The sequence below is a fragment of the Osmerus mordax genome, chromosome 5, assembly GCF_038355195.1.
Source record: "Osmerus mordax isolate fOsmMor3 chromosome 5, fOsmMor3.pri, whole genome shotgun sequence".
Taxonomy (NCBI): Eukaryota; Metazoa; Chordata; class Actinopteri; order Osmeriformes; family Osmeridae; genus Osmerus; species Osmerus mordax.
In genome coordinates this window covers 4,710,130-4,735,652 of record NC_090054.1, presented here as the reverse complement: position 1 = coordinate 4,735,652, position 25,523 = coordinate 4,710,130, and the positions used below count along the sequence as shown (strand labels likewise).

Here is a 25,523-nt window from a genome sequence, read left to right as displayed (position 1 = left end):
CGATTTTTAATCCATTATTAAACTTAGCATTTTAATTGTTTAACCTTTTAATAGTCCTGTTATATGTGCCTGAAAACGCCTTAACAACATACCCAAAGTACATTGAAAGCTGTTGTTGAACCATTTGGAGTACATGCATGTAAATGGTCTCTTTTGAAAGGTGACACTGAAGTTATTTCCCCTGTTTTTAGGACCCCTGTAAGTCCTACTGGTGTTGAGTAATAGAAGCTTGAACACAAGGAAACTGAAAGTTTTTATCTCCGACTAGATTTTGTTTTGAAAACAGAGGCCTGAAGAGGCCTAGAGGTGGTAGGTATTAGCTCATTTCAGAGCCTGACAAAGCCAGTTTGAGAAATTTGTTTAGAACGAGTGTGTGTGGGGGGGGGGTGCAGGACGCACAGACCTATGGCTGTAGAGGGGAACATCGATAAGAGAATCGATAAGGAATCGAATCGATAAGCAGGAATTGATAAGGAGTCGGAATCGTTAAAATCTTATCAATACGCATCCCTATTTGTGTCTGTGTGTGTCTGTGTGCGTGTCTGTGTGTGTCTGGGTCGTGTGTGTGTGCAGTATGGTGTATTGTGGCAGCCAAGGAGCGGCCCGTGGGGTTTGACCTCGCACTACACAGGGGAACACACAACCAGGGTCAGGGGAAGCCCATGAAAGGGCCTTTATTGAACAAAACCTTACAAGCGCACAAGAAATGTTGTCAAAAACGGGAGTCAGGTGGCTGAGCAGTTAGGGAGTCGGGCTAGTAATCTGAAGGTTTCCAGTTCGATTCCTGGCCATGCCAAATGACGTTGTGTCCTTGGGCAAGGCACTTCACCCTACTTGCCTCGGGGGGAATGTCCCTGTACTTACTGTAAGTCGCTCTGGATAAGAGCGTCTGCTAAATGACTAAATGTAAATGTAAAAACACCTCCCTCCGACATGGGCTTCCTCTGTACTCCAGGGTCTGGGGTCAGCTCTATGTCTGGAAACTCAAATCCAGAGGTCTCAGCTGGCTCAGGCTCTTGTATGGGTTACCTCTCCCCTTTCCTCTCCCCCTGGGTCTTTGACAGGGCTGCCTTTATCTGGTGGTGCTTCTCAATCATCCAACAAGGTGCAGCTGTAGCTGTGTCCCTCATTGGCTGACTGAGGAGCTGGTCGTGGCTAAACAGGGCCCGGAGTCCGTGTCCCGGAGTCTTGTGGCGTCCCCTGGCTCCCGGGTTGCCACAGTATCTGCAAATGTGTTCGGAATATTTCATCTTCATGTGTGTGGCGCGTATGCTTGTATGTGTGCCTGTATGTGTGTGTGTGCATGCGTACACTTACCTGTTTGCGCACACGTGTGATGTGTGTGTTTGTGTTTCCAGTGTGTCACTGGAGATCAAACCGGGCCGCCTGGTGGCTGTGGTGGGGGCAGTGGGTTCCGGAAAGTCCTCACTGATGTCAGCGTTGCTAGGGGAGATGCACAGCATCAAAGGCTTTGTCAACATCCAGGTATGGAGTCTTAAGGGTTGGCGACCTAATTAGACAGCAGGCGATCGCCACAAGAGCGACAGTACAACTGCTCATGGTCGTTCCACTGTGCTGGTTAATTCAAGTGGGTCAGGTTGAAAGATTCAGAGTGAACGTGTGCAAGCCTTATGTTTGAGGGACTGCACCAAACAAAAGCAAGGCCACTTAAATTATACCCACAGGCCAGAAGCTGTACAGCCCAAACACACAGCAGGGAGACAATTACGAGAGCTTTGAGCTTGCCTGAGGTCTTCCTGACACCTCAAGATATGGAACCGTGTTGCTTAGGCAACTATAAGAAAACATTGAAAAAAACACCTGGAGTAAAAGAATCAATGTAAGGTGTTGCTGAATTTTGATACTGTAGATGTCTTTCGTCTTCTGCCTTCCTAGAATACAGCATGTTTTGGGAAGGCGAAAGTGTTCATTTGACTCACGTCTGATTGCACTGGAAAACAAGATCCCTCCCCTTGACCTCTCTTTTACTTGCCCCCATCGTTCCCTCTCTCCTTTTTTCCCCTCCATCCCTCGTTCTATCATCTCGACCACCCCCTCTCCTCTTCCTTTCTCCCCACATCCCTGAGTTCCTCCAACGTTTTCGACCTTGCCTTCCTCTCCATCCATCCCTTCTCCCCCATCTCTCTCCCCCTCCATGTCCCTCCCTCCCTCCCTCCCTCCTCCAGGGCTCGGTAGCCTACGTGCCCCAGCAGGCCTGGATCCAGAACGCCACGGTGAGGGACAACATCCTGTTTGGGTCTCCGGTGGAGGAGAAGCGCTTCCAGAGGACGGTGGAGGCCTGCGCCCTGGCCCCCGACCTGCAGCTTCTGCCTGGGGGAGACCTCACCGAGATCGGGGAGAAGGTGGGAGAAAACAGCTTGGGGCTCTGCTGGGGAAGGGCTGGAATGAGAAACCCAAAAGATTTTTAGATACACTATACTTGTTAGAGTATCTTGTTAGAAGTATGTGCCTCGGGCAACTTCGTCCCAGAGAAGTAAAATGCACTACACACACAAACACATGCACACATGCACATGAAGGTGCACACACACAGGGCCCTATTTTAAAGATCTGAAACGCAAGTATCAAAACGCAAAGCGCAAGAAACTTTGTGGGCGGGACTCTGGATCGGTTGCTATTTTGCCGGCGGGATAAATGACTTTGCGCCTGGCGCAAATCTAAAATCGGTAGGTCCGAAGTAGCTACATTACTAATGGGTCTGGTTTGGGCGTAACGTGCAATAAACCAATCAGAAGGTCATCTCACATTCCCTTTAAGAGCAGCGCTTGTTCCATGGCGGATTGCTATTATAACGGCGGATTTGCCAGGCGCACGCCAGGAGCGGTTCACAGCCGAGGACACCGACGTTCTAGTCAGGGCCGTAACAGATAGACAAGTGACATTGTATGGGAAAGGCAGAGCAGTTTTTCTCATTGCACTAAATTGACCGCTCATGCTGCTCATTCAAATTCTTATTCCTTTTTTTAATTTATTTTTTAAATTGTTATATTTTTAATTGGTTTAGTTCTTAGAATTAGTTTAACTATTATACTTTTTTTTTTAAACTTAATTTAAGACCCGTATATGTTTTTTGTTTGCACCTTCCTGCCACAGTAAATTCCATGTTTCTGTAACATAGGCTACATGGCGAATAAACCGAATTCTGATTCTGATTCTGATGGAGATGGGAGAAGAAACCCACCCAAATTAGATTTTAGCATACATACAGATTTCTCATGAAAATATTTTTTAAATCATTGAAGAAATGTAACACGCCATAAATCTAAACAATGTAACGTAGCTTCGCAGAAAGAAGACCCTGGCCTCGCCAGCAGTGCTAAAATAGCATCTGAATAACGCGCCATTGACTTTAGACTACGTTTGTCCTGGTCAGTGGTGGAATTGTTTTTCTGAAATTTCAAAATAGCACCAGGGAACGTTTGCGCCGGAACACGCCTCCTTTATTCGCTGAACCGCCCCCGGGAGCTCAAAGTCATTCCCTAATTTAACGACGTGCGTCTGTGGAGGGAAAAGTCCGCTTTGCGTCGAGTGCAAACTAGGAATGATACTTGCGTCGTTGACAAAGTCAATTGCGCTGGGTGCAAGATAGGGCCCATAGACTTAATTAAGTCTGTGTGACTGTGTCTGGGGAGGGGGGTGGAACTGCTTCAATTGAAGAGGATATGGACTGAAATAGGGGCTTGACAGAGTGACAGACAGGTCCTGATGGAACACAATGACTCCAGGGAACTCCCCTGATGTAGATTCCTTGCTTAATGCTGCTAGGTAACGGGGTGACATATTCACATGAACACCTAGAGCACACACACACACACATACAGAGAAACACACATTCACACACACCCACACACACACACTTATATACACACATTCACACACATCCAGAGAAATACACACATATTGAGAAACTCACACACACACACACACATAAGAAACACACACTCACTGCAAGACTTGGAACACACACACATACACACACAGATAACACAGATCATTCCAATCAATTAAGCTCATTTAAATGCCAACGTAGTTTAATAAAAGGAGGAGGATGTGTCATAAGGTTCCATCCATCCATCATCTGCCGCTTTTCCGGGGGTCGGGTCGCGGGGGCAGCAACCTAAGCAGGAAGGCCCAGACTTCCCTCTCCCCGGCCACTTCCACCAGCTCTTCCTGGGGGACCCCGAGGCGTTCCCAGGCCAGCCGAGAGACATAGTCCCTCCAGCGTGTCCTGGGTCTTCCCCAGGGCCTCTTCCCAGTGGGACGTGCCCAGAACACCTCACCAGGGAGGCGTCCAGGAGGCATCCTTATCAGATGCCCGAGCCACCTCAACTAGCCCCTCTCGACGCGGAGGAGCAGCGGTTCTACTCTGAGCCCCTCCCGGATGACCGAGCTTCTCACCCTATCTCTAAGGGAGAGCCCAGACACCCTGCAGAGAAAACTCATTTCGGCCGCTTGTATTCGCAATCTGGTTCTTTCGGTCACTACCCACAGTTCGTGACCATAGGTGAGGGTAGGAACGTAGATCGACTGGTAAATAGGTTAGGTCATAAGGTTAGGGTTATACTCAATTCTAAAATACTCTATTCTCCCCACCGTGCTCCCTCCACAGTCTGGGTCAAACTTGTATCGTCATCTGATAATGGTTAGATGGACAGATTTCATTACTAAATTCAGCTGAATATAATCACTTTAGATGAGTTCTAATGAAACAATTGTAATAGTCAGTGCCAATGCCCCTAACACAACCACAGAGCACATCCTCTCTGATAAACACTGAATATTATGATAAAGTGACTGATTGAGAGGTTCTTGGATTGAAACCCAAACTTTCCTTCACATCTCCCCCTGGTCTTCCCATGGTGCCCCCCCATCTCTCCCCTGGTCTAACCGTTTTACACCCCCCCCCCCCCAACAACCCCCCTGGTCCCTCCCTCCCCTGGTGTTCCTCCTCCAGGGTATCAACCTGTCTGGGGGCCAGAAGCAGCGCGTGAGCCTGGCAAGGGCGGCCTACAGCCAGGCTGATGTGTACCTGCTGGACGACCCTCTCTCTGCTGTGGACTCCCATGTCGGGAAGCACCTGTTTGAGCAGGTGATAGGACCCAACGGACTGCTCCGCGACAAGGTCAGTGTCACACACAAGCATGCCCGCGCACACACACGCAAGCGCACACACGTACACACGCACACACACAGAGTAGATGAGGAGACCTCGGTATGCTCCAGTTTGGTACGATCAATCAACCTCCGTTGTGTACTACTACTTCTTCACTGTTTCCTGTTCCTTGCAGAACGTCAGAGGATATTTGCTATACTGCCCCACGATGGTATTGCACGTTGCGAATATTAAAAAAAATTGCTCACCTGGATTGGTCAATGCTTAAATTACGCTATCAAAACTCTTCACACACTCAGCAAAACAGAAGTGTGCGTGGACCAAACTGGGAATATTTTTCATTGCTTACACCCAAAATGCATTCAATGACCACATTCTCCAATATCCATAAACTCTGCTCATTTCTAATCCACCAACTGCAAATCACAATTTATTTGCAGCACATTTTTACGGCATGTGTGAATGTTCACAGGGAGAGAGAGTGTGTCAGTGTGTGTGTTTACAGGGAGAGTGTGTGTGTTCGCACAGTGTGTGTGTTTGACTGGGGGTGCAGTGAACTTTTCTGGGGGGGTATCATGATTACAGAAAGGGATCGTATTATTTTTTATATTGATACCATTTTTGAGACTGCTTAACGATCCGAGTGTTAATCACGCCAATCAAGCCAGACCTTGTAAACATTAGGAGCTTTGCCCCAACCTAGGACTTATGGGTTTGATGTAATGCAAGATAGGGACTTCTACAGTTAATGCGAGCGCGCACAGCGCGCGAGCGAAATCTTTTGGCCATTATTTGACAGCAAAATAATTTTTTGAGCTTTATGTAAAATAAACACAAGTTTTTCAATTGGCAAAACCTTGTCTAGCGATGCCATCACTCCGGCCCTGCTCCCATCCATCCATCCTCCCTGACGTGTATCGTTACAGTATAGGGCCGCCAGTCCTAGCTATCCGTAGCCGATCTGGGAAAACATTTTGGAAAAGTGGGGCTATGGACCCAACCAACTCGTTTTGGGAGGGGAGAACTCCCTCACATGGTACAACCCATGTAGAGGCTGAGGTGTCAGAATGCAGAACGTGTGTAGCCTACTTTAAGAAAAGATAGACTAACGTGACAAATGTACAATTTGAAAAATGGGCCCTCCGTGTTGACCAATGCATGTAAGAAATGTAAAAAAACTGTTAGCCCTAGAGAGACGTGCACAAAATACGCACCAGAAGAATACAGGACACCTGCTGCAGCCATTACGCATATTGCGTACACATACTTAGTGTGAAGTATATTTGGGCCTTAACACAAATCATACCTCAAGATCTCCTGATTGTCTCGTTGAACCTGTTCAATGACTGTGTGTGTGTGTGTGTGCATGTGCACGCATGAGTGTGTGTGTCTGTGTGCCTGTGTGGATGCCCATGTGTGTGTTTTTGCGTCTGTGTGTGTGTGTCTGTGTGTGTGAGTATAGACCCGTATCCTGGTGACACACGGCGTGAGCTTCCTGCCCTATGTGGATGACATTGTGGTTCTGGTGAACGGGGTGGTGTCAGAGGTGGGCTCCTACTCCCACCTGAGGGCTATCAGGGGGGCCTTCGCTGACTTCCTGGACACATACGCCAAGGAAGAGAGCAGCAAGGCTCCCACACCCACAGGTATTTGTCTAACTCCTGGTGTGTGTGTCTTAACCTCCTGCTGTGTGTCTAACTCCTGCTGCTGTGTGTCTAACTCCTGCTGCTGTGTGTCTAACTCCTGCTGCTGTGTCTAACTCCTGCTGTGTGTCTAACTCCTGCTGTGTGTCTAACTCCTGCTGTGTGTCTAACTCCTGCTGTGTGTCTAACTCCTGCTGCTGTGTCTAACTCCTGCTGCTGTGTGTCTAACTCCTGCTGCTGTGTCTAACTCCTGCTGTGTGTCTAACTCCTGCTGTGTGTCTAACTCCTGCTGCTGTGTCTAACTCCTGCTGTGTGTCTAACTCCTGCTGCTGTGTGTCTAACTCCTGCTGTGTGTCTAACTCCTGCTGCTGTGTCTAACTCCTGCTGTGTGTCTAACTCCTGCTGTGTGTCTAACTCCTGCTGTGTGTCTAACTCCTGCTGTGTGCCTAACTCCTGCTGTGTGCCTAACTCCTGCTGTGTGTCTAACTCCTGCTGTGTGTCTAACTCCTGCTGCTGTGTCTAACTCCTGCTGCTGTGTGTCTAACTCCTGCTGTGTGTCTAACTCCTGCTGCTGTGTCTAACTCCTGCTGTGTGTCTAACTCCTGCTGTGTGTCTAACTCCTGCTGCTGTGTGTCTAACTCCTGCTGCTGTGTGTCTAACTCCTGCTGCTGTGTCTAACTCCTGCTGTGTGTCTAACTCCTGCTGTGTGCCTAACTCCTGGTGTGTGTCTAACTCCTGCTGTGTGTCTAACTCCTGCTGTGTGCCTAACTCCTGCTGTGTGCCTAACTCCTGCTGTGTGTCTAACTCCTGCTGTGTGTCTAACTCCTGGTGTGTGTGTCTTAACCTCCTGCAGTGTGTCTAACTCCTGCTGTGTGTCTAACTCCTGCTGTGTGTCTAACTCCTGCTGTGTGTCTAACTCCTCCTGGTGTGTGTGTGTGTGTCTTAGGTCTTAGTCTTCGCGGTCTTTGTGGACACTTAAGTGATTGTGTGCGAGTCTAACTCTGTGTGTGTGCATGTGTGTGTGTGTGCGCAGCCCCAGAGGCAGAGACCGAGCAGGTGGAGCTGGAGCCGGAGGGACTCGAGGCTGGGGCTGACTCTCCTCTGGAGGATGTTGTCTCCACCTCCCTGAAGAGGGGAAGCAGTATCCGACGCAGTCAGCACAACGGCAGGTAGGTCTGCGTGCGCATATGTGTAGGTAGGTAGGTTCTGTAGGTAGGTAGGTAGGTAGGTACTGTAGGTAGGTAGGTAGGTAGGTAGGTAAGTAGGTACTGTAGGTAAGTAGGTAGGTAAGTAGGTAGGTAGGTAGGTAAGTAGGTACTGTAGGTAAGTAGGTAGGTAAGTAGGTAGGTACTGTAGGTAGGTAGGTAGGTACTGTAGGTAAGTAGGTAGGTACTGTAGGTAGGTAGGTAGGTAGGTAGGTAGGTAGGTAGGTAGGTAGGTAGGTAGGTAGGTACTGTAGGTAGTTGGGTAGCTAGGTAGATAGGTAGGTACTGTAGGTAAGTAGGTAGGTAGGTAGGTAGGTAGGTAGGTAGGTAGGTAGGTAGGTAGGTAGGTAGGTAGGTAGGTAGGTACTGTAGGTAGTTGGGTAGCTAGGTAGGTAGGTAAGTAGGTACTGTAGGTAGGTAGGTAGGTAGGTAGGTAGGTAGGTAGGTAGGTAGGTAGGTAGGTAGGTAGGTAGGTAGATAGATAGATAGATAGGTAGGTAGGTAGGTAGGTAGGTAGGTATGTAGGTAGGTACTGTAGGAAGGAAGGGAAGGAAGGTAGGTAGGTAGGTAGGTAGGCATGTACTGTAGGTAGGACGGTAGGTAGTTACTGTTGGTAGGAAGGTAGGCTGGTACTGTACATAGGTAGGTAGGTCAGTAGGTTCTGTACGTAGATAGGTAGGTAGGTACTGCAGGTAGGTACTGCAGGTAGGTAGGTACTGTAGGTAGGTATGGGGGTTTCACACAAGAACTATACAGTAACAAATAAGTACTGTGTGCAATACCATGCCATGCATGCTGCCAATATGTGTGTGTCACACTCACAGAAATATTTAAGCCTAATCTTTTAGATTTATGTAATTTAATTGCATATAGAATTTCCACTCATTTACATTACATAGTTTGAATTTAAACAAACTAATAAACTTAATATGATTTGTATTTGTCAATGTAATAAAATGTATTAGTTTGAAATGCATAAAAGCAGGTTTATGTAAATAAAAACTATTTGTTTGAAATGCATTATAGGCAGATTTACAGGATAAACCCTATTTATTCAAAATGGATAAGATGCATGTACTTTTTATTAATAACCTAAGGATTTTAAATCCCATAAAATTTACGGTAAACAACTGGCAGCTGTGGTTGCCTGAAATCTACTGTAAAAAATATGGTCGAAATGTTCTTCTGTTAACAGTATACTTAAAAGTGAACTATAACATTTACAGTAAAAACTGGAAGTTTTGGCAAATACTTTTTTATTTACATTTATTCATTATTTAAATACCACAAAGTCAATACATACTTTGGACGTTGGCTTCAGCTTGCAGAACAAACATTTTGAATAATTGCAATCGTTACCAGAAAGCCACACATTCAATAACCAATGCATTCTACAGAATGGTAGGGATGGGACGTATGGCACTGACGCATCGATGCTTGTGTCGCAAAACCAATACGCACAGTTTCGAAAAAGTGTTTTTGAGCTTGTATCAAATTACGAAACCACGTGATAGATGACGTTCAATGCTTCAAACGTCACAAACTGGTTCGAAGTTTTGCCGCTCTTCTGAACCAGAGCAATAGAATGAAAGAAGCCGCCGCTTCTTGTTAAAGACAAATCTCACATTGCCAGAGAAGCAGCACCAGGCATCGCTCGAGTTTCTTCCATCGGTCATTATTATTTAGCCAAATCCGTATTGTAACAATTATAAATCCGTGCACCTGAGTGTTGTGTTAATTTATTGAAATGAAACGTAACATGATAGGACTAGGTAGGTCTATACAGTGCCCAGAAAACAAATGTTGATGATTCTTCAACATTGTCAACAGTAATAATAATTAGTAAAAATAAAGTCCCTCCACTTCACAATAGGCCTACATATCACAAATGTTAAGAATAAGAAAAAATCTGTATAATCTAGTTTAATTGATTTAAAAACCGTATCGTATAAAGTCCATCCACCCGCATCAACAGGTAACGGCTTTTTCGGTGGTGTAGCTGGTTAAAGCGTTGTACGACAACGTATTGACAAAGCGAGTCTGGTATCCCGAGTTCGCGCCTCGGTGCAGGGAACCTCGGAAGATATTCTTTAACTTTTACTGTGAGAAAATGATATAATTCTAACGGCCTTCAGATGTGTCACAACATTTTAATATGTGAGCACTAATATCAGATAAAAATGAACACATGTAGCCTTAATTAAAATATTAAATAACGTAGGGTAGTCTACCGTCGGAGACAACCACTACTGCTATGTGACGCTGTTCATTTTCAATGCACCGATAGTTCGGCTCTTTGGGCCGGCACAATGCGGAAAGAAACCACCAAAGCTTCACAAGGCATCGTTCGCCTATCCCTACAGAATGGATTAATTAACCAAATTCTTGGGTTAGGGTTAGAACTTTGTTATGGGCAGGGGGTGAGGGGTTCGGACAGAACTTCCCCAACTGCAAAAATAAATGATAGGAAACACTGCATAAGTACACATATAAACATAACTATTGCTATAGCCATCCTTTTCTTAACCAAACACTGCAATCTAAAGGAAAACCCAGGCCCATTCCAACCTATTGAGTTTACAGGCTTACGATAAACAGCCTGCTGTAAAAGCATTTAGGACACACAATATGCTATAACTTATAACAGTGATATATTCTCGGGCTAAACATATTTTTATGCATCTTCACCCCAACTGATGTTCTGGGCGTTGATAGTTGTTTGTTGTGTGGTCAAGGCCAGGGGTAACATCTGATGCACTCTCCCTAGTAGGCTACATAACTGTTGGCTGCTCAAATGACGTTGTGTCCTTGGGCAAGGCACTTCACCCTACTTGCCTCGGGGGAATGTCCCTGTACTGTCTGTAAGTCACTCTGGATAAGAGTGTCTGCTAAATGTCAATGTATTGCACTACTCAAGTAATTTTTTGATGAAGAAAAGAAAATCTAAGGAGACCTGTTGCTAAAGACTATAAAAAATCCATGAAAAAACTATGTGCCAAGATTTTTGAACAATGTATCTACATATATATATATATATATATATATATAGCATGGGCCAACATAATTATGACCATGATTCTTTATTAGGCTCCTTAACATCACTGCAAAAGAGCTGCAGTTCCTGTGCAGACAGGAGAACCTAGCAGAACAACCATCTCTCCAACTCTCCATCGTAGCCAAAGCCCACCTGAGAGGTCACGACAGCTAGCCAGACTCGTTAGATCAGAGAGGTATATTAACATCGCATTGTTTGAGTATCGTAAAAGTCGAGACTTCAGGACCCCGGGTTCTGTACTGGATGGAGTGCTACAGAGATGGCGTTCTGCTAGGTTGTCCTGTCTGCACAGGAACTGCAGCTCGTTTGCAGTGATTGTCTCTTATGTATGCACAAGAACACTGAAGCTATGCAAGTGTCTCTTTAGTACAGGTTTACTGTGCAACACTAGTTCACTCCAATTTTAATACTTAGCTATAAAAATAGCATTTGCATTCGCCTGACCCACAGCTGAGTTAGCTAATAGTTAATCCTAAATTTGGAGTCGGGAAAACCTACACATTTGTATATATAATTTGAACAGTACTTGCTACGAGTCTCTATCTGAGGCAACATACTCTATGTTCCTATTTTACTGACGCCAGCCGCAAATTAGCCACCCTATCTGAAGGTTCTAGCATCGACCATGTGAGACTTAGAGCTAGCTATAAAACTAGACGAAAATGTTTGGTATCATGACGGATTTACTGGATTTGGTTATTCAAAATAATGTAGTACGGTATTAACTGCACAAGTAAAACATAAGTACGCACACGGATTACTAGCAGATAAATTGGATGACTGCAGATATCTTACCGTTACAGAGCAAAAGTCACGATCCTGGAAGGCAGAACTGAGTTGAAATGGTGGAAAAGAAAAACGGTTGGGAAAGCGCGAAATCTGACGTCATTTCCACCTCAAAACGATTTCACTTCCCGAAAATTGCATGTAAACCAAGCAAGCCCCCACCCCTCGCCCCTCGGCTTGAAGCAACGGCCCCGGTGGATGTAGGTGGTATTGCATTTCGTGTTTGACTTCCGACTCTTCCGGTCGTTTTTATTCTATTAACTCCAGTCAACATTTACAAAACTATCTCCCCCAATAATTTTTGTTCGATTCTCGAACCTGGCTCATACTACTAGCTTTTTCATAGAATAATTTTTCCTGATCTTTGCTAAGTTTGAAACCAATCCAAAATGAGTAAACTAGCACCCCATTTATTTGATTACGTCAATAAAAGTTGCCTGCAAATGTGCTCGCGAATACTAACAGGGAACAAAAAAGAAATGGCTTGAGTTGCCTGCCCTGTTGTAGCAAGTTTAGCAAATGGTTGTCACACATACATGAAATGTTGTTAACCCTTTGATACACAAGCTATGCTTACCCCCTCTAATACACAACATGGGTCTAAAATGACCCGCATTCATTTCCTATGGTATTTCATGTATGGCTGAGTGTTTCTTTGCTATATTTTTTGAAACAATTCATTTTAGTTTTCAATATTTTAATTATTCATTAAGTATATTGTTTTTGATTACATCAAATCATTATAGATGTTTGTCTTTCTTACTTTCTGAGCAAAATGCGTTTTTGTATTACTACATCAAGTTTACAAACATGGGTCAAAAATGACCCATGTATATAAGTGTGACAAAAATAAAATACAAAGACAACATTTTGTAAAATAATCATTTTAGTAGGGATTTAGACCAGACACTAGTACATTTAACACTTAAAATATGTTTATTTGCCTCTGTCACATTTCATTGATAACCGATAACACTAATATTGAACTGTAGTGTAACTGTAGGTCAATGTGGTGAATGGGGGTACAGGGGTACAGCTCAATCTTACATTCCCATCTCAGTGCTTACATGCCTCACAAATGACAACAACATGTTTGTGCTCCTTGCACACAGGCCTGGTGCACTGGGAACACCAGCTGCTGGCCTTTCTATCTTTGGCAGCTGGGCAGATGTTGCACCTCTTCCTCTTCTTTTGGCGCGCCTGTCTGATGTCCTCCTGTGGCTGGGTGGTGGTTGGCTTCAGTGTTTGTATTCCACATCTTCCCATTGCCTCTATGATGTGTTTTTGAAGGTGGGGAGTTCCCTCCATGCACCTCTTCATGTGTGGCATGACAAGCTCTTTGCCCAGCTCCTTAATGAACAGCTGTCGTGCATTGGTCACACCACCCATGTAGTCAGGGTGTTGTGCAGTGAAGTACAAAAACTTGGTTTGTATATAAAGTAAGAAAGGAAAAATTAACAGAATGATTTCTGGTAATCAAAAACAATGTATTTAATGAATACCTGGAATATTACATGATAAAATACATTTATTAAAAAAAATATCCAAAGAAACACAAAGCCATGATCGGAATAACATAGGAAATGAATACGGGTCATTTTAGACCCATGTTGTGCATTAGAGGGGTAGTGTTACAAAAATGATTTTTATTCAAAAGGTAAGAAAGAAAAAATGAAAATAAGGACTTGTGATGACTAAAAACAAGTTAATTGAGGAATACCTGGAATACTGGACGATTAAATTATTTTTTTGCGAAGATATAGAAGATTTAAACTCTCTCGGGTCACTTTAGACCCATGTTGTGTATCAAAGGGTTAATATAGTTTATTCCCGTTATTTTAAAATAGATTAGATTTTTCGTAAAAACGTTCATGACATGATGGCAAATATTATATTATGTGAGCATAGATTGTTGACATGTCTATCTGGAGCAAAGACGAAGATTAATAGTACTTTAATTGATAACCACAATAGGAAATGATATATATATATATATATTTAAATAATATTAGTCTTGCCTTCAGAAGCTTTTGTTAAACACACCCATTATTCTTTTTTTGATCGTGTCAAAGCCAGACTGCTTTTGTGGGACAATGAAGGTCCTCGGTGACTCTATGTTTCACCCCCACTTATATCTGATGGAAACGTCTTGTATATAGTTCTGTTAATATGCCCCTTTCAAAGGCACGTTCAATAAAGTAGATAATATTTTAGACACACTTCTCAATTTATTACATTATTACCAAGTCTTGTTAGATCACGTTATATCCATTAATAGGCGTTTGGGTTAGGGTTCATGTAGGTTGAACATATAAAACACAAGCCACATTTCTACACTGATGTTAAATTGAAGGCAGTGTGATTTTCGTGGCATTTCGTTTGAATATAAAGTTGACAGTAAGCTATGGTAAGTCTGCATTATGGAAGATTGCTGTTACAAAAATAACTATTAAGCTTTCTTTGCCTGGACAGAACAACAACGGAGCTAAGTGTTCATGTTAACAGTTTATTTAATCCGATACAATGCGTTGGAAATCATACTCAAATCACGAAGAAAAAAAACAACATATGTGATGAGTTCCATCTAGAATAGACCTATATTTAGCCCTATAGTCTATTTCTAAAAAACAAGTGAATGGAATACTATACAGTGACAGCATACATTTCCGTAAAGTTTGCATCATGTCTCTGATTCTTATCGGACTTGTACCCCATTCTGCCACTGCAATGCCTTAGCTCACACGCTCGCGACCATATAAATCTATGCTCGCGACTGGTTGTCGCAAAGTATGACGTGTACAGCTAGTTGCAAGCGTGCACAAGGTCTCAGAGCTAGGGAAAAAAAGAGCCACTGTTTAAAGCTAGACTGGAAGAGTCGGAAGTGGAAAGATGGCGCGGTCCAGTTTCGTACTCTCGCTTGCCTCACTGTGCCACTGAGCACTTTTCATATAAATGAATGGGGACGCCATCTTGGAAGACAAAAGTTGCTTCCTCTAGTTATATTAACTCATCCATCCATCCATCATCTTCCGCTTGTCCGGGGGTCGGGTCGCGGGGGCAGCAACCTAAGCAGGAAGGCCCAGACTTTCCTCTCCCCGGCCACTTCCACCGGCTCTTCCTGGGGGACCCCGAGGCGTTCCCAGGCCAGCCGAGAGACATAGTCCCTCCAGCGTGTCCTGGGTCTTCCCCGGGGCCTCTTCCCAGTGGGACGTGCCCAGAACACCTCACCAGGGAGGCGTCCAGGAGGCATCCTTATCAGATGCCCGAGCCACCTCAACTAGCCCCTCTCGACGCGGAGGAGCAGCGGTTCTACTCTGAGCCCCTCCCGGATGACCGAGCTTCTCACCCTATCTCTAAGGGAGAGCCCGGACACCCTGCGGAGAAAACTCATTTCGGCCGCTTGTATTCGCGATCTTGTTCTTGCGGTCACTACCCACAGTTCGTGACCATAGGTGAGGGTAGGAACGTAGATCGACTGGTAAATAGAGAGCTTCGCCTTTCGGCTCAGCTCCTTCTTCACCACAACGGACCGATGCAGAGCCTGCATCACTGCGGACGCCGCACCGATCCGCCTGTCGATCTCGCGCTCCATCCTTCCCTCACTCGTGAACAAGACCCCGGGATACTTGAACTCCTCCGCTTGGGACAAGATCTCCTCCCCGACCCGGAGATTGCACTCCACCTTTTTCCGGTCGATAACCATGGCCTCAGATTTGGAGGTGCTGATTCCCATCCCAGCCGCTTCGCATTCGGTTGCGAACCGCTCCAGTGAGAGCTGGAGGTCACGGCCCGATGAAGCCAACAGGACCACATCATCCGCAAAAAGCAGCGACCCGATCCTGAGGTCCCCAAACCGGACCCCCTCAACGCCCTGGCTGCGCCTAGAAATTCTGTCCATATAAGTTATGAACAGAATCGGTGACAAAGGGCAGCCCTGGCGGAGTCCAACCCTCACCGGGAACAAGTTCGACTTACTACCGGCAATGCGGACCAAACTCTGGCACCGGTCGTACAGGGACCGAACAGCCCCGATCAGGGAGTCCGGTACCCTGTACTCCCGGAGCACCCCCCACATGAGCCCCCGAGGGACACGGTCGAACGCCTTTTCCAAATCCACAAAACATGTGTAGACTGGTTGGGCGATCTCCCATGCACCCTCCAGAACCCTGCCGAGGGTATATAGCTGGTCCACAGTTCCACGGCCAGGACGAAAACCACATTGCTCCTCCTGAATCCAAGGTTCGACAATCCGACGGACCCTCCTCTCCAGCACCCCTGAATAGACTTTCCCAGGGAGTCTGAGGAGTGTGATACCCCTGAAGTTGGAGCACACCCTCCGGTCCCCCTTTTTAAAGAGGGGAACCACCACCCCGGTCTGCCAGTCCAGAGGCACTGTCCCTGATGTCCACGCGATGTTGCAGAGTCGTGCCAACCAAGACAGCCCTACAACATCCAGAGCCTTAAGGAACTCCGAGCGGACCTCATCCACCCCAGGGGCCTTGCCACCGCGGAGCTTTTCAACCACCTTGGCGACCTCAGCCCCAGAGATAGAAGGGCCCCCCCCAATGTCCCCAGACTCTGCCTCCACGTCGGAACGCGTGTCGGTGGGATTAAGGAGGTCTTCAAAGTATTCCTTCCACCGATCCAGGACGTCCCCCATCGAGGTCAGCAGCGCACCATCCCCACCATATACAGCGTTGACAGTGCACTGCTTCCCCCTCCTGAGTCGCCGGATGGTGGTCCAGAACCTTTTCGAAGCCGTTCGGAAGTCATTCTCCATGGCCTCGCCGAACTCCTCCCACGCCCGGGTTTTTGCGTCCGCGACCGCCAAAGCCGCATTCCGCTTGGCCTGCCGGTACACATCAGCTGCCTCTGGAGTCCTACCAGCCAACAAAGTCCGATAGGCCTCCTTCTTCAGCTTGACGGCTTCCCTCACCTCCGGCGTCCACCACCGAGTCCGAGGGTTACCGCCGCGACATGCACCGACCGCCTTGCGTCCGCAGCTCCGGTCAGCCACCTCAACAATGGAGGCCCGGAACATGGCCCATTCGGACTCAATGTCCCCGGCCTCCCCCGAGACATGGTCGAAGCTCTCCCGGAGGTGGGAGTTAAAGCTCCTTCTGACAGGGGATTCTGCCAGCCGTTCCCAGCAGACCCTCACATTACGTTTGGGCCTGCCAGGCCTGACCGGTGTCTTCCCCCACCATCGTAGCCAACTCACCACCAGGTGGTGATCAGTTGACAGCTCCGCCCCTCTCCTCACCCAAGTGTCCAAGACATTCGGCCTCAGATCCGACGACACGACTACAAAGTCTATCATCGAACTGAGACCTTGGGTGTCCTGGTGCCAAGTGCACATATGGACACCCTTATGCTTGAACATGGTGTTCGTTATGGACAAGCCGTGTCTAGCACAGAAGTCCAACAACAAAACACCGCTCGGGTTCAGATTAGGGGGGCCGTTCCTCCCAATCACACCCCTCCAGGTCTCACTGTCATTGCCCACATGAGCATTGAAGTCCCCCAGGAGGACGAGGGAATCTCCGGGAGGAGCGCTTTCCAGCACCCCTCCCAAAGACTCCAAAAAGGGTGGGTACTCTACACTGCCATTTGGTGCATAAGCACAAACAACAGTGAGGACCTGTCCCCCCACCCGAAGGCGGAGGGAGGCTACCCTCTCGTCCACCGGGGTGAACCCCAACGTACAGGCGCCGAACCGAGGGGAAACAAGTATTCCCACCCCAGCTCGACGCCTCTCACCGAGGGCAACTCCAGAGTGGAAGAGAGTCCAGCCCCTCTCAAGGAGACTGGTTCCGGAGCCGATGGCCGCCGCCCGTCTCGCACTGCACTCGACCCCCATGACCCCTCCTGCGCATGGTGAGCCCACTGGAAGGGGGTCCCACGTTGTCTCTTCGGGCTGTGCCCGACCGGGCCCCATGGGAAAAGGCCCGGCCACCAGGCGCTCGCCATCGAGCCCCACCCCCGGGCCTGGCTCCAGGGGGGGGCCCCGGTGACCCGCTTCCGGGCAGGGGCAACTGAGAACCATTGTTAGTTTTCTTCATGGTAGTTTTTTGAGCCACGCTTTGTCTGATCCTTCGCCTGGAACCTGTTTGCCTTGGGTGACCCTACCAGGGGCATAAAGCCCCCGACAACATAGCTTCCAGGATCATTAGGACACGCAAACCCCGGTGAGGGAGTCGGGCTAGTAATCTGAAGGTTGCCAGTTCGATTCCCATCCGTGCCAAATGACGTTGTGTCCTTGGGCAAGGCACTTCACCCTACTTGCTTCGGGGGGAATGTCCCTGTACTTACTGTAAGTCGCTCTGGATAAGATTCATCCTACCTGTCGGGAAGATCCTACCAGGTTTCCTGGGGAGGCAAACTGTCAGGACCTCGCCAGCTCTCCACGTGTCCCACAGGGCTCCGTCCTTGGACCCCTCCTCTTCTCTCTGTACACCACCTCACTTGGACCAATCATCACCTCCCATGGCTTCTCCTACCACTGCTACGCTGACGACACACAGCTGTACCTGTCATTCCCCCCGACCGTTCCGGGGATCTCAGCTAGGATTGAGGCCTGCCTCACAGACATCTCCGCCTGGATGACCGAGCACCACCTCCAGCTGAACCTCGCCAAAACAGAACTTCTCATCATCCCGGCTAAACCCTCCATCTCCCACGATCTCTCAATCACCCTGGGATCTGCGACGGTGACCCCTTCATCCTCTGCCAGGAACCTTGGGGTTACCATGGATGACGAGCTCTCCCTCACGGCCCACATTGAGGTCTCCCGGTCGTGTAGATTCACCCTCTACAACATCCGGAAGATCAGGAGATACTTGTCTGAGCACTCCACCCAGCTGCTAGTCCAAGCACTTGTCCTCTCCAAGTTGGACTATTGCAACTCGCTGCTCGCTGGTCTCCCAGCATGTGCAACCCGCCCTCTTCAGAGGATTCAGAACGCAGCGGCCCGCCTGGTCTACAATCTACCCAGACACTCCCATGTTACCCCGCTCCTCATCTCTCTCCACTGGCTACCTATCATGGCCCGTATCAGATTCAAGACCCTGGTATTGACCTTCCGAGCAGTGAACGGGACTGCACCCGTCTACATCAAGTCTCTCCTGCAGCCTTACACCCCCACCCGTCACCTACGGTCTTCTTCAGACAACCGCCTGGTGGTCCCACCGCTCAAGACCGCCCGGTCCCAACACAAGCTCTTCTCCTGTCTGGCCCCCCAGTGGTGGAATCAACTCCCCACCACTCCTCCATCAGAGATACTCTCCACCTTCAAGAAAAGGCTCAAGACGCACTTGTTCCGGGAGTACAACGGTACTTAGGAATGGTTCGCTTGACCCGATGTCAGTTTCCTCAAGGATCACAATGACTCTTGCTTAGAGACTTGTTGCTCTTGTGGTTAGTGGTAACTGTTTAAAATTTTTGTTCTCGCTGTGATATATTGTTTTTATTACTGTTGCTTGCTTTTTTCCACAGGTACACTTGCACTTATAGCGGTTCATGTTGTTTAATTGTAACTTGTTTAACTACATGCTCTTATGGTTCTTCCCTTTGGCACTTACTTTGGTTGTTCACAATGTGTGCTTCATGTTTTGGCTACTCGCGATGTTTTTTTGGCTATCTTGTTGTTATGATCAGTGACCTATGCACTTTGTAAAGCTCTCTCTTGGAAGTCGCTTTGGATAAAAGCGTCTGCTAAATGAATAAATGTAAATGTAAATAAGAGCGTCTGCTAAATGACTAAATGTAATATATTTAAGAATTAATAGACTTATGCTAATTCTAAGACATTTTAATGAATAAATTTTGAAACAATGACTATTTAAATCAAATCTAATAGATGGAAATACTTAATTATAAAATATGCCATGATTCATTTCTGTGAGTGCAGGTTTAGCATTATCTTGGGTCATATCGCTATCATATCTTCCTTCCCCACATCCATGCACTGAGGAGAGGGAACACTGGAAGGAGGGATGTGTGTCAGGAAGGATAGGATTACTTTCAATAGCTTGAATGACAGAATTTCAATAAATTCAAAATGTACTACAAAATTTACTTGTACAAAAATGTCCTTAAATGATTCATTACTAATTTCAATTGTGTGTGTGGCGTGTGTAAAGGTATGTGTTTGTGGTGTGTGTTAATAATTCTATTATTATTGAGTGTGTTTCTAATTGTGTGTGTGTTTGTGTGGGCGTGTGTGGGTGTGTTGCGTGTGTGCGCGCGTGTGGGTGTGTATACAGTGTCAGGTTGAGGAAGAACAGCTCCATACAGAAACCCCAAAACCCTGATGAGACCAAGAAAGGACAGAGGCTCATTGAGAAGGAAACCATGGAAACTGGTCAGGTAAGTCATACACACTCTCTCACACACACACACAGACTCACACACACACTTACTAATTCACTCACCCACCCACACACAATAACCATTCCCCCTCTTGTCCAGGTGAAATTCTCACTATATATCCAATACCTGAGTGCCATGGGCTGGGTCTACTCCTCCATGGTTTTCCTGGTCTACTTCATCCAGAACATTGCTTTCATCGGCCAGAACTTGTGGCTCAGCGACTGGACCAATGATGCGGTGGAGTACTTCAACATGACCTACCCCACCTGGAAGAGGGACACCAGAGTGGGCATATTCGGAGTGCTAGGCGTGGCCCAAGGTAACCATGCAAAACCCCCTTGCTAAAAATCACAAATTTCACTGGATAACAATTGATAAATGTATTTATTATTATGCAAAATATTCTCAGCTCAGTGGTTGAACAGGTGAAATGCATCTGCCTCACACTTACATTTAGTCATTTAGCAGACGCTCTTATCCAGAGCGACTTACAGTAAGTACAGGGACATTCCCCCGAGGCACGTAGGGTGAAGTGCCTTGCCCAAGGACACAACGTCAGTTGGCATGACCGGGAATCGAACTGGAAACCTTCGGATTACCAGCCCAATTCCCTCACCGCTCAGCCACCTAACTCCTCTTCTGTTCCTAACACTTCTGTTCCTCCAGCAGCTGTTCTCCAGGGAGACAGAGGGCCCTATCTTGCACCCAGCGCAATTACATTTGTACACCGAGGCCTGTATCATTCCTATTGTGCACTCGACGCACAGCGGACTTTTACCATCCACAGACGCACGTAAATAAGGACGAAGCTTATTTATGTGGGTTTCTCCCATCCCCATACAATGTCATTTCTCTGTCTTTTACGGCCCTGACTAGAACGTCGGTCTCCTCGGCTGTAAACCGCTGCTGGCGTGCGCCTGGCATATTCCCCCGTTATAATAACAATCCGCCATGGAACAAGCGCGCCTGCTTTTAAAGGGAATGTGAGATTTTGCTCTGATTAGTTTATTGCACGTTACGCCCAAACCACACCTATGGGTAATGTAGGTACTTCAGACCAACCCATTTTAGATTTGCGTCTGGCGCAAGAGTCATTTAACCCGCCGGTATAATAGTAACAGCGCCCGAGTTCCGCCCACAAAGTTAGGCCTACTTGCGTTTTGCGTTTGATACTAGCGTTTCAGATCGTTTAAATAGGGCCAGTGTGTGTGTGTTTGCAGAAAACCCCCCACACAGATACCCAGACAAGGGTTGTCTTTATCACCCACAAATGAGGGGGCGTTTCTCCACAGGGGGTAAAGCCCTCCTTTTGATGGTTGATGAAGGGCTCAGAACGACACTGTTCACACCTGCCGCCTTAACAACATCGTCAAAAAATATAAATGTTATCGCACAATGTTAACCCCAGAAAGCGGTTTTAACAAACTGTGAACCTAACCTGAACTCTGAGTTGATTTACCCTAAAATGGGAAACTCTGACTATTCGGTTCGAGAACAGTTGATTTGAATCACTATACAGGGTCTTCAAAACACAGTTTGAGATTTGTTAAACCTTTATTGTATTTGTGAAAATGCAAAAAGAATTGTGCTTGCTTGAACCCCAGAATCACTGCTTGTAGCTACCATTTTCCCCTGCTGTCTCTTTGCATTTGAGAGCCAGCAGTCTTGCGCAGCAGTTCAGTCAGTGTATAAAGTAGTGGGAATCCTGTCAAGAACCCAACCCCCCCTGTCACCCTCTACCCAAGCATCACTGCTCATATGATTGTAGGCATACGAGAAATCCTTTTACATAACCTACAGTATGCCAGAATGTAACTTACACCACACCCCTATCTAGACTTGAGTCAAGATAATCTTCCAAGTCCTTTCCGTACACTTTCCTCACCCCCGTGAGGGGTTTGTGATTGGATGGGAAGGTGTGGGCACTGTGGAAGAAATTTGGATTTCCTGTGTGCTTACATTAATCACAAATCATTAGAACTAGTCTTTGGATACTAGTTAGTACATTTATCGTGTAAGCTTGCTATTAATAACAGTATATTGTGTCTATGTGTCAGGTTAATAGATGTTCAGGGTCAGAAGAAAGTACTGGCTAAACGGTCCTTGTCATGACTACAAGGAGAGCTCCAACTATGAACTCTCTAGTGTGAAAGTTGTTATGTGTTGGAAGCAGTGAATCTTTTTCTCTGAGACTGTTGTAACGTCATTCCTGCCTGACTGTCACAATCTATGTTTACATTCTTGTGCCCTATAAAAGATGGTCCTCCGGCTTTCGGAGTGGAGAGAGACCTGGTGGAGACCTAAGCTTGGTGTTGTGTTGTCATTTATGGTCAGAAGACTGGTTTTCTCTCCCAATCTGCAGATTGATAAATACGTATTAAAATCCAGAACTTAACTGAACTTAGTCACTCCGTTTATGAAGAGACGGACAAAACACTTTCTTCATCAGCACGGATCCTCCACTCCCGGCTGTTTGGCAATGTCAGTCACTGTCAGAAATAGTCATCATATTGAGCTGTCATAGATCCCCAAAGTACCTGAGTTGGTAGAAGAAAAATAAAAAAGATGTCCTGATTCTTCACATAAATGTGATTTGTTCTAAATTGGTTCTTTATCCTGCTGGCTCTTCAAGCTGTGTTCTGTTATGGTCTTACTCTGGCAGCCTGTGATGGGGTTGTAGGAATGGGGTATATGAGTTTGAAAGTGGACACTCTATAGAGTTAGACTAAGGATCACCTGACTGACTGTCTCCCTCCCCCTCTCTCTCCCCCCCTCTCTCTCTTCCCTCCCCAGGGTGTTTTGTGTTCCTGGGGACCCTCCTCCTGGCCAACGGCTCCATCTCTGCATCACGTATCCTCCACTCCCGGCTGCTGTCCAACATCCTCCGAGTGCCCATGGTCTTCTTCGACACCACGCCATCAGGCAGGGTGGTCAACCGCTTCGCCAAGGTAGCCACCAGCCGGTGCCAACCTTGCACACAACCAACATCACTTCATTGTAAATAGTGCACACAAAAATGTAACCGCAACATGATACAACTGAGTCTAATAAACTATATGGCTCAATTAAACACGAACAGCACCATCCGTGCTAAACCTAAACCCCTGAGACAGGCTATCCCATCAGTTAAAAAGTAAAAGATTGTTGCGTGGGAAATGATTGGATTGAAATCCATTCAATAGGCCTTAATCTATGACTTACATCTAAGAAAGGAGTCTTTTGCTCACAATGAACGTTTATTGGATCTTTTATTTTGGCTCGTTTTTATCTCGGGGGGACAGCGCTTCTGTTCTGCTTCAGTGTGAGGGGATCAAAGTAACACTGGCTGATCACCGGCTCCCAGCAGAGAATTTGTTTGTGGTGTAAATGAGAATAGGACATATCTCCCATCGTCTTCATACCTGCCTTGTTCCCGTGGGAAGCGTTGTTAATAAGCTCCCGTCCTGTTTGGCTCAGGACATGTTCACGGTGGACGAAGCGATCCCCAACTCCTTCCGCTCCTGGATCCTGTGCCTTCTGGGTGTGGTCGGGACCCTCTTCGTCATCTGCCTCGCAACGCCCTTCTTCACCATTGTCATCATCCCTTTGGCCGTCGTCTACTACTTTGTGCAGGTGAGAGACAAGGGGCGCGCGGGGGGGGGGGGGGGGGGGGGGGGGCGGTGGAGGAGGAGGGAGAGGAGAAGTGAAGTGAAGAGTAGAAGGAGAGGGTCAAGGGGGGGAACAGAAGAGGGTAGGTAGAGGAGAGTTGGGGGGGGGGGGGGGGGGTCTATCCGTCCACTGCAAACACGTATCATATTCTCATGTGGGTTAGTGCATGACATGTGCACCAGCAGATACTATTTTAAAAGAAATCCCTGCATTAAAATAATGTATCATGACAGTTTGTATGATTTGGTCATTTATTATCAAACTAGCATTTCATTATCACGGCAAACAATTACACTGCACTAAACTGTAAGTGTAAATGTAAAGTGAAAATAACAAAACCAGTCAGTATGATGACTTGAGCGAATATCATTCACGTCTTACTAAAACAGAGGCCACGCGAAAGGGAATGAGGAAACTGTTTCCTCTACAAAAAAATACAATGCGGGTCACGTGGAAGACTTGTAGAAAGACAGAGTCGGGAAATGAACAAATCGTTCGTTTCCTCTAGCTACCACTACAGAGCCTATGCAGGTCACGTGAAAAATTATCCAAAGACTCGTAGAAAGACCGAGTTGGGAAATGAACGAATCGTTCGTTTCCTCTAGCTACCACTACAGAGCCTATGCAGGTCACGTGAAAAATGATCCAAAGACTCGTAGAAAGACCGAATCGGGAAATGAACGAATCGTTCCCTCTAGTGTTTCCTCTAGCTACCACTACAGAGCCTATGCAGGTCACGTGAAAAATTATCCAAAGACTCGTACCGAAGACCGAGTCGGGAAATGAACGAATAATTTCTGTTTACTTGGATGAGCCTATGCAACAGTCCCGATGCACCCAATTGAACCCTGCTTTGCTTTGTCTTCCACCCCCCTCACCTCTGTCCTCTCCTCTGCCCCTCCTCCACCCTTCCTCTACCTTTTCCCCCCGCTGCAGCGTTTCTACGTGGCGACCTCCCGCCAGCTGCGTCGTCTGGACTCGGTGTCTCGCTCGCCCATCTACTCTCACTTTGGGGAGACGGTGTCAGGCCTGTCGGTCATCCGGGCGTACGGACACCAGGACCGCTTCCTCCAGCACAACGAGAAGACCATCGATGAGAACCTGAAAAGTGTCTACCCGTGGATAGTCTCCAACAGGTCTGAGTCAACACACGCGCACACAAACACTCCCACACAAACACACACTCCTACTCACACACACAGACACACACACTCATGCACAGACACATGCAGGCACAAACACACACACTCCCACACACACCACCACAAACATATACAGCCAAAGACACACAAACATATACAAACATATACACTCACAGAAAAAAACACATACATAGTGTAATACAAATTTAGGTTGTATGTGTTTCAACTGTGATTGAATTATTACCACACAAGGGAAATCATTGTGGATGTGGATGAAACTGTGAAAAAAGGCATAAATCTAGCGTACACATTTACCCAAATTATTCAGACTAATGCAATAATGGTAACGGTAAAAATAGGCTAATGGTAAACACTCCTGTTTTACCGAAGCTAATTTATGTGGCTTTCTCAATGTCACGTCTCTGTCTTTTACGGCCCTGACGAGAACGTCGGTCTCCTCGGCTGTGAACCACTCCTGGCATGCGCCTGGTAATTCCGCCATTATAATAACAATCCGCCATGGAACAAGCGCGCCTGCTC

At 46.8% G+C, this 25,523-nt stretch overlaps 1 protein-coding gene across 1 annotated transcript in view; it reads left to right on the top strand.

The window, feature by feature from the left end:
• The window catches only part of abcc2 (ATP-binding cassette, sub-family C (CFTR/MRP), member 2), a 66,203-nt gene that overhangs the window by 26,089 nt on the left and 14,591 nt on the right, over positions 1-25,523 (top strand). Inside the window, exons 17-26 of the mRNA XM_067235618.1 lie at positions 1,359-1,485; positions 2,187-2,363; positions 4,976-5,143; positions 6,597-6,780; positions 7,811-7,946; positions 20,088-20,190; positions 20,293-20,512; positions 22,987-23,141; positions 23,650-23,805; positions 24,778-24,977. Coding sequence (XP_067091719.1) covers positions 1,359-1,485; positions 2,187-2,363; positions 4,976-5,143; positions 6,597-6,780; positions 7,811-7,946; positions 20,088-20,190; positions 20,293-20,512; positions 22,987-23,141; positions 23,650-23,805; positions 24,778-24,977 — 1,626 coding nt within the window. The remainder of the gene's footprint in view (positions 1-1,358; positions 1,486-2,186; positions 2,364-4,975; positions 5,144-6,596; positions 6,781-7,810; positions 7,947-20,087; positions 20,191-20,292; positions 20,513-22,986; positions 23,142-23,649; positions 23,806-24,777; positions 24,978-25,523) is intronic.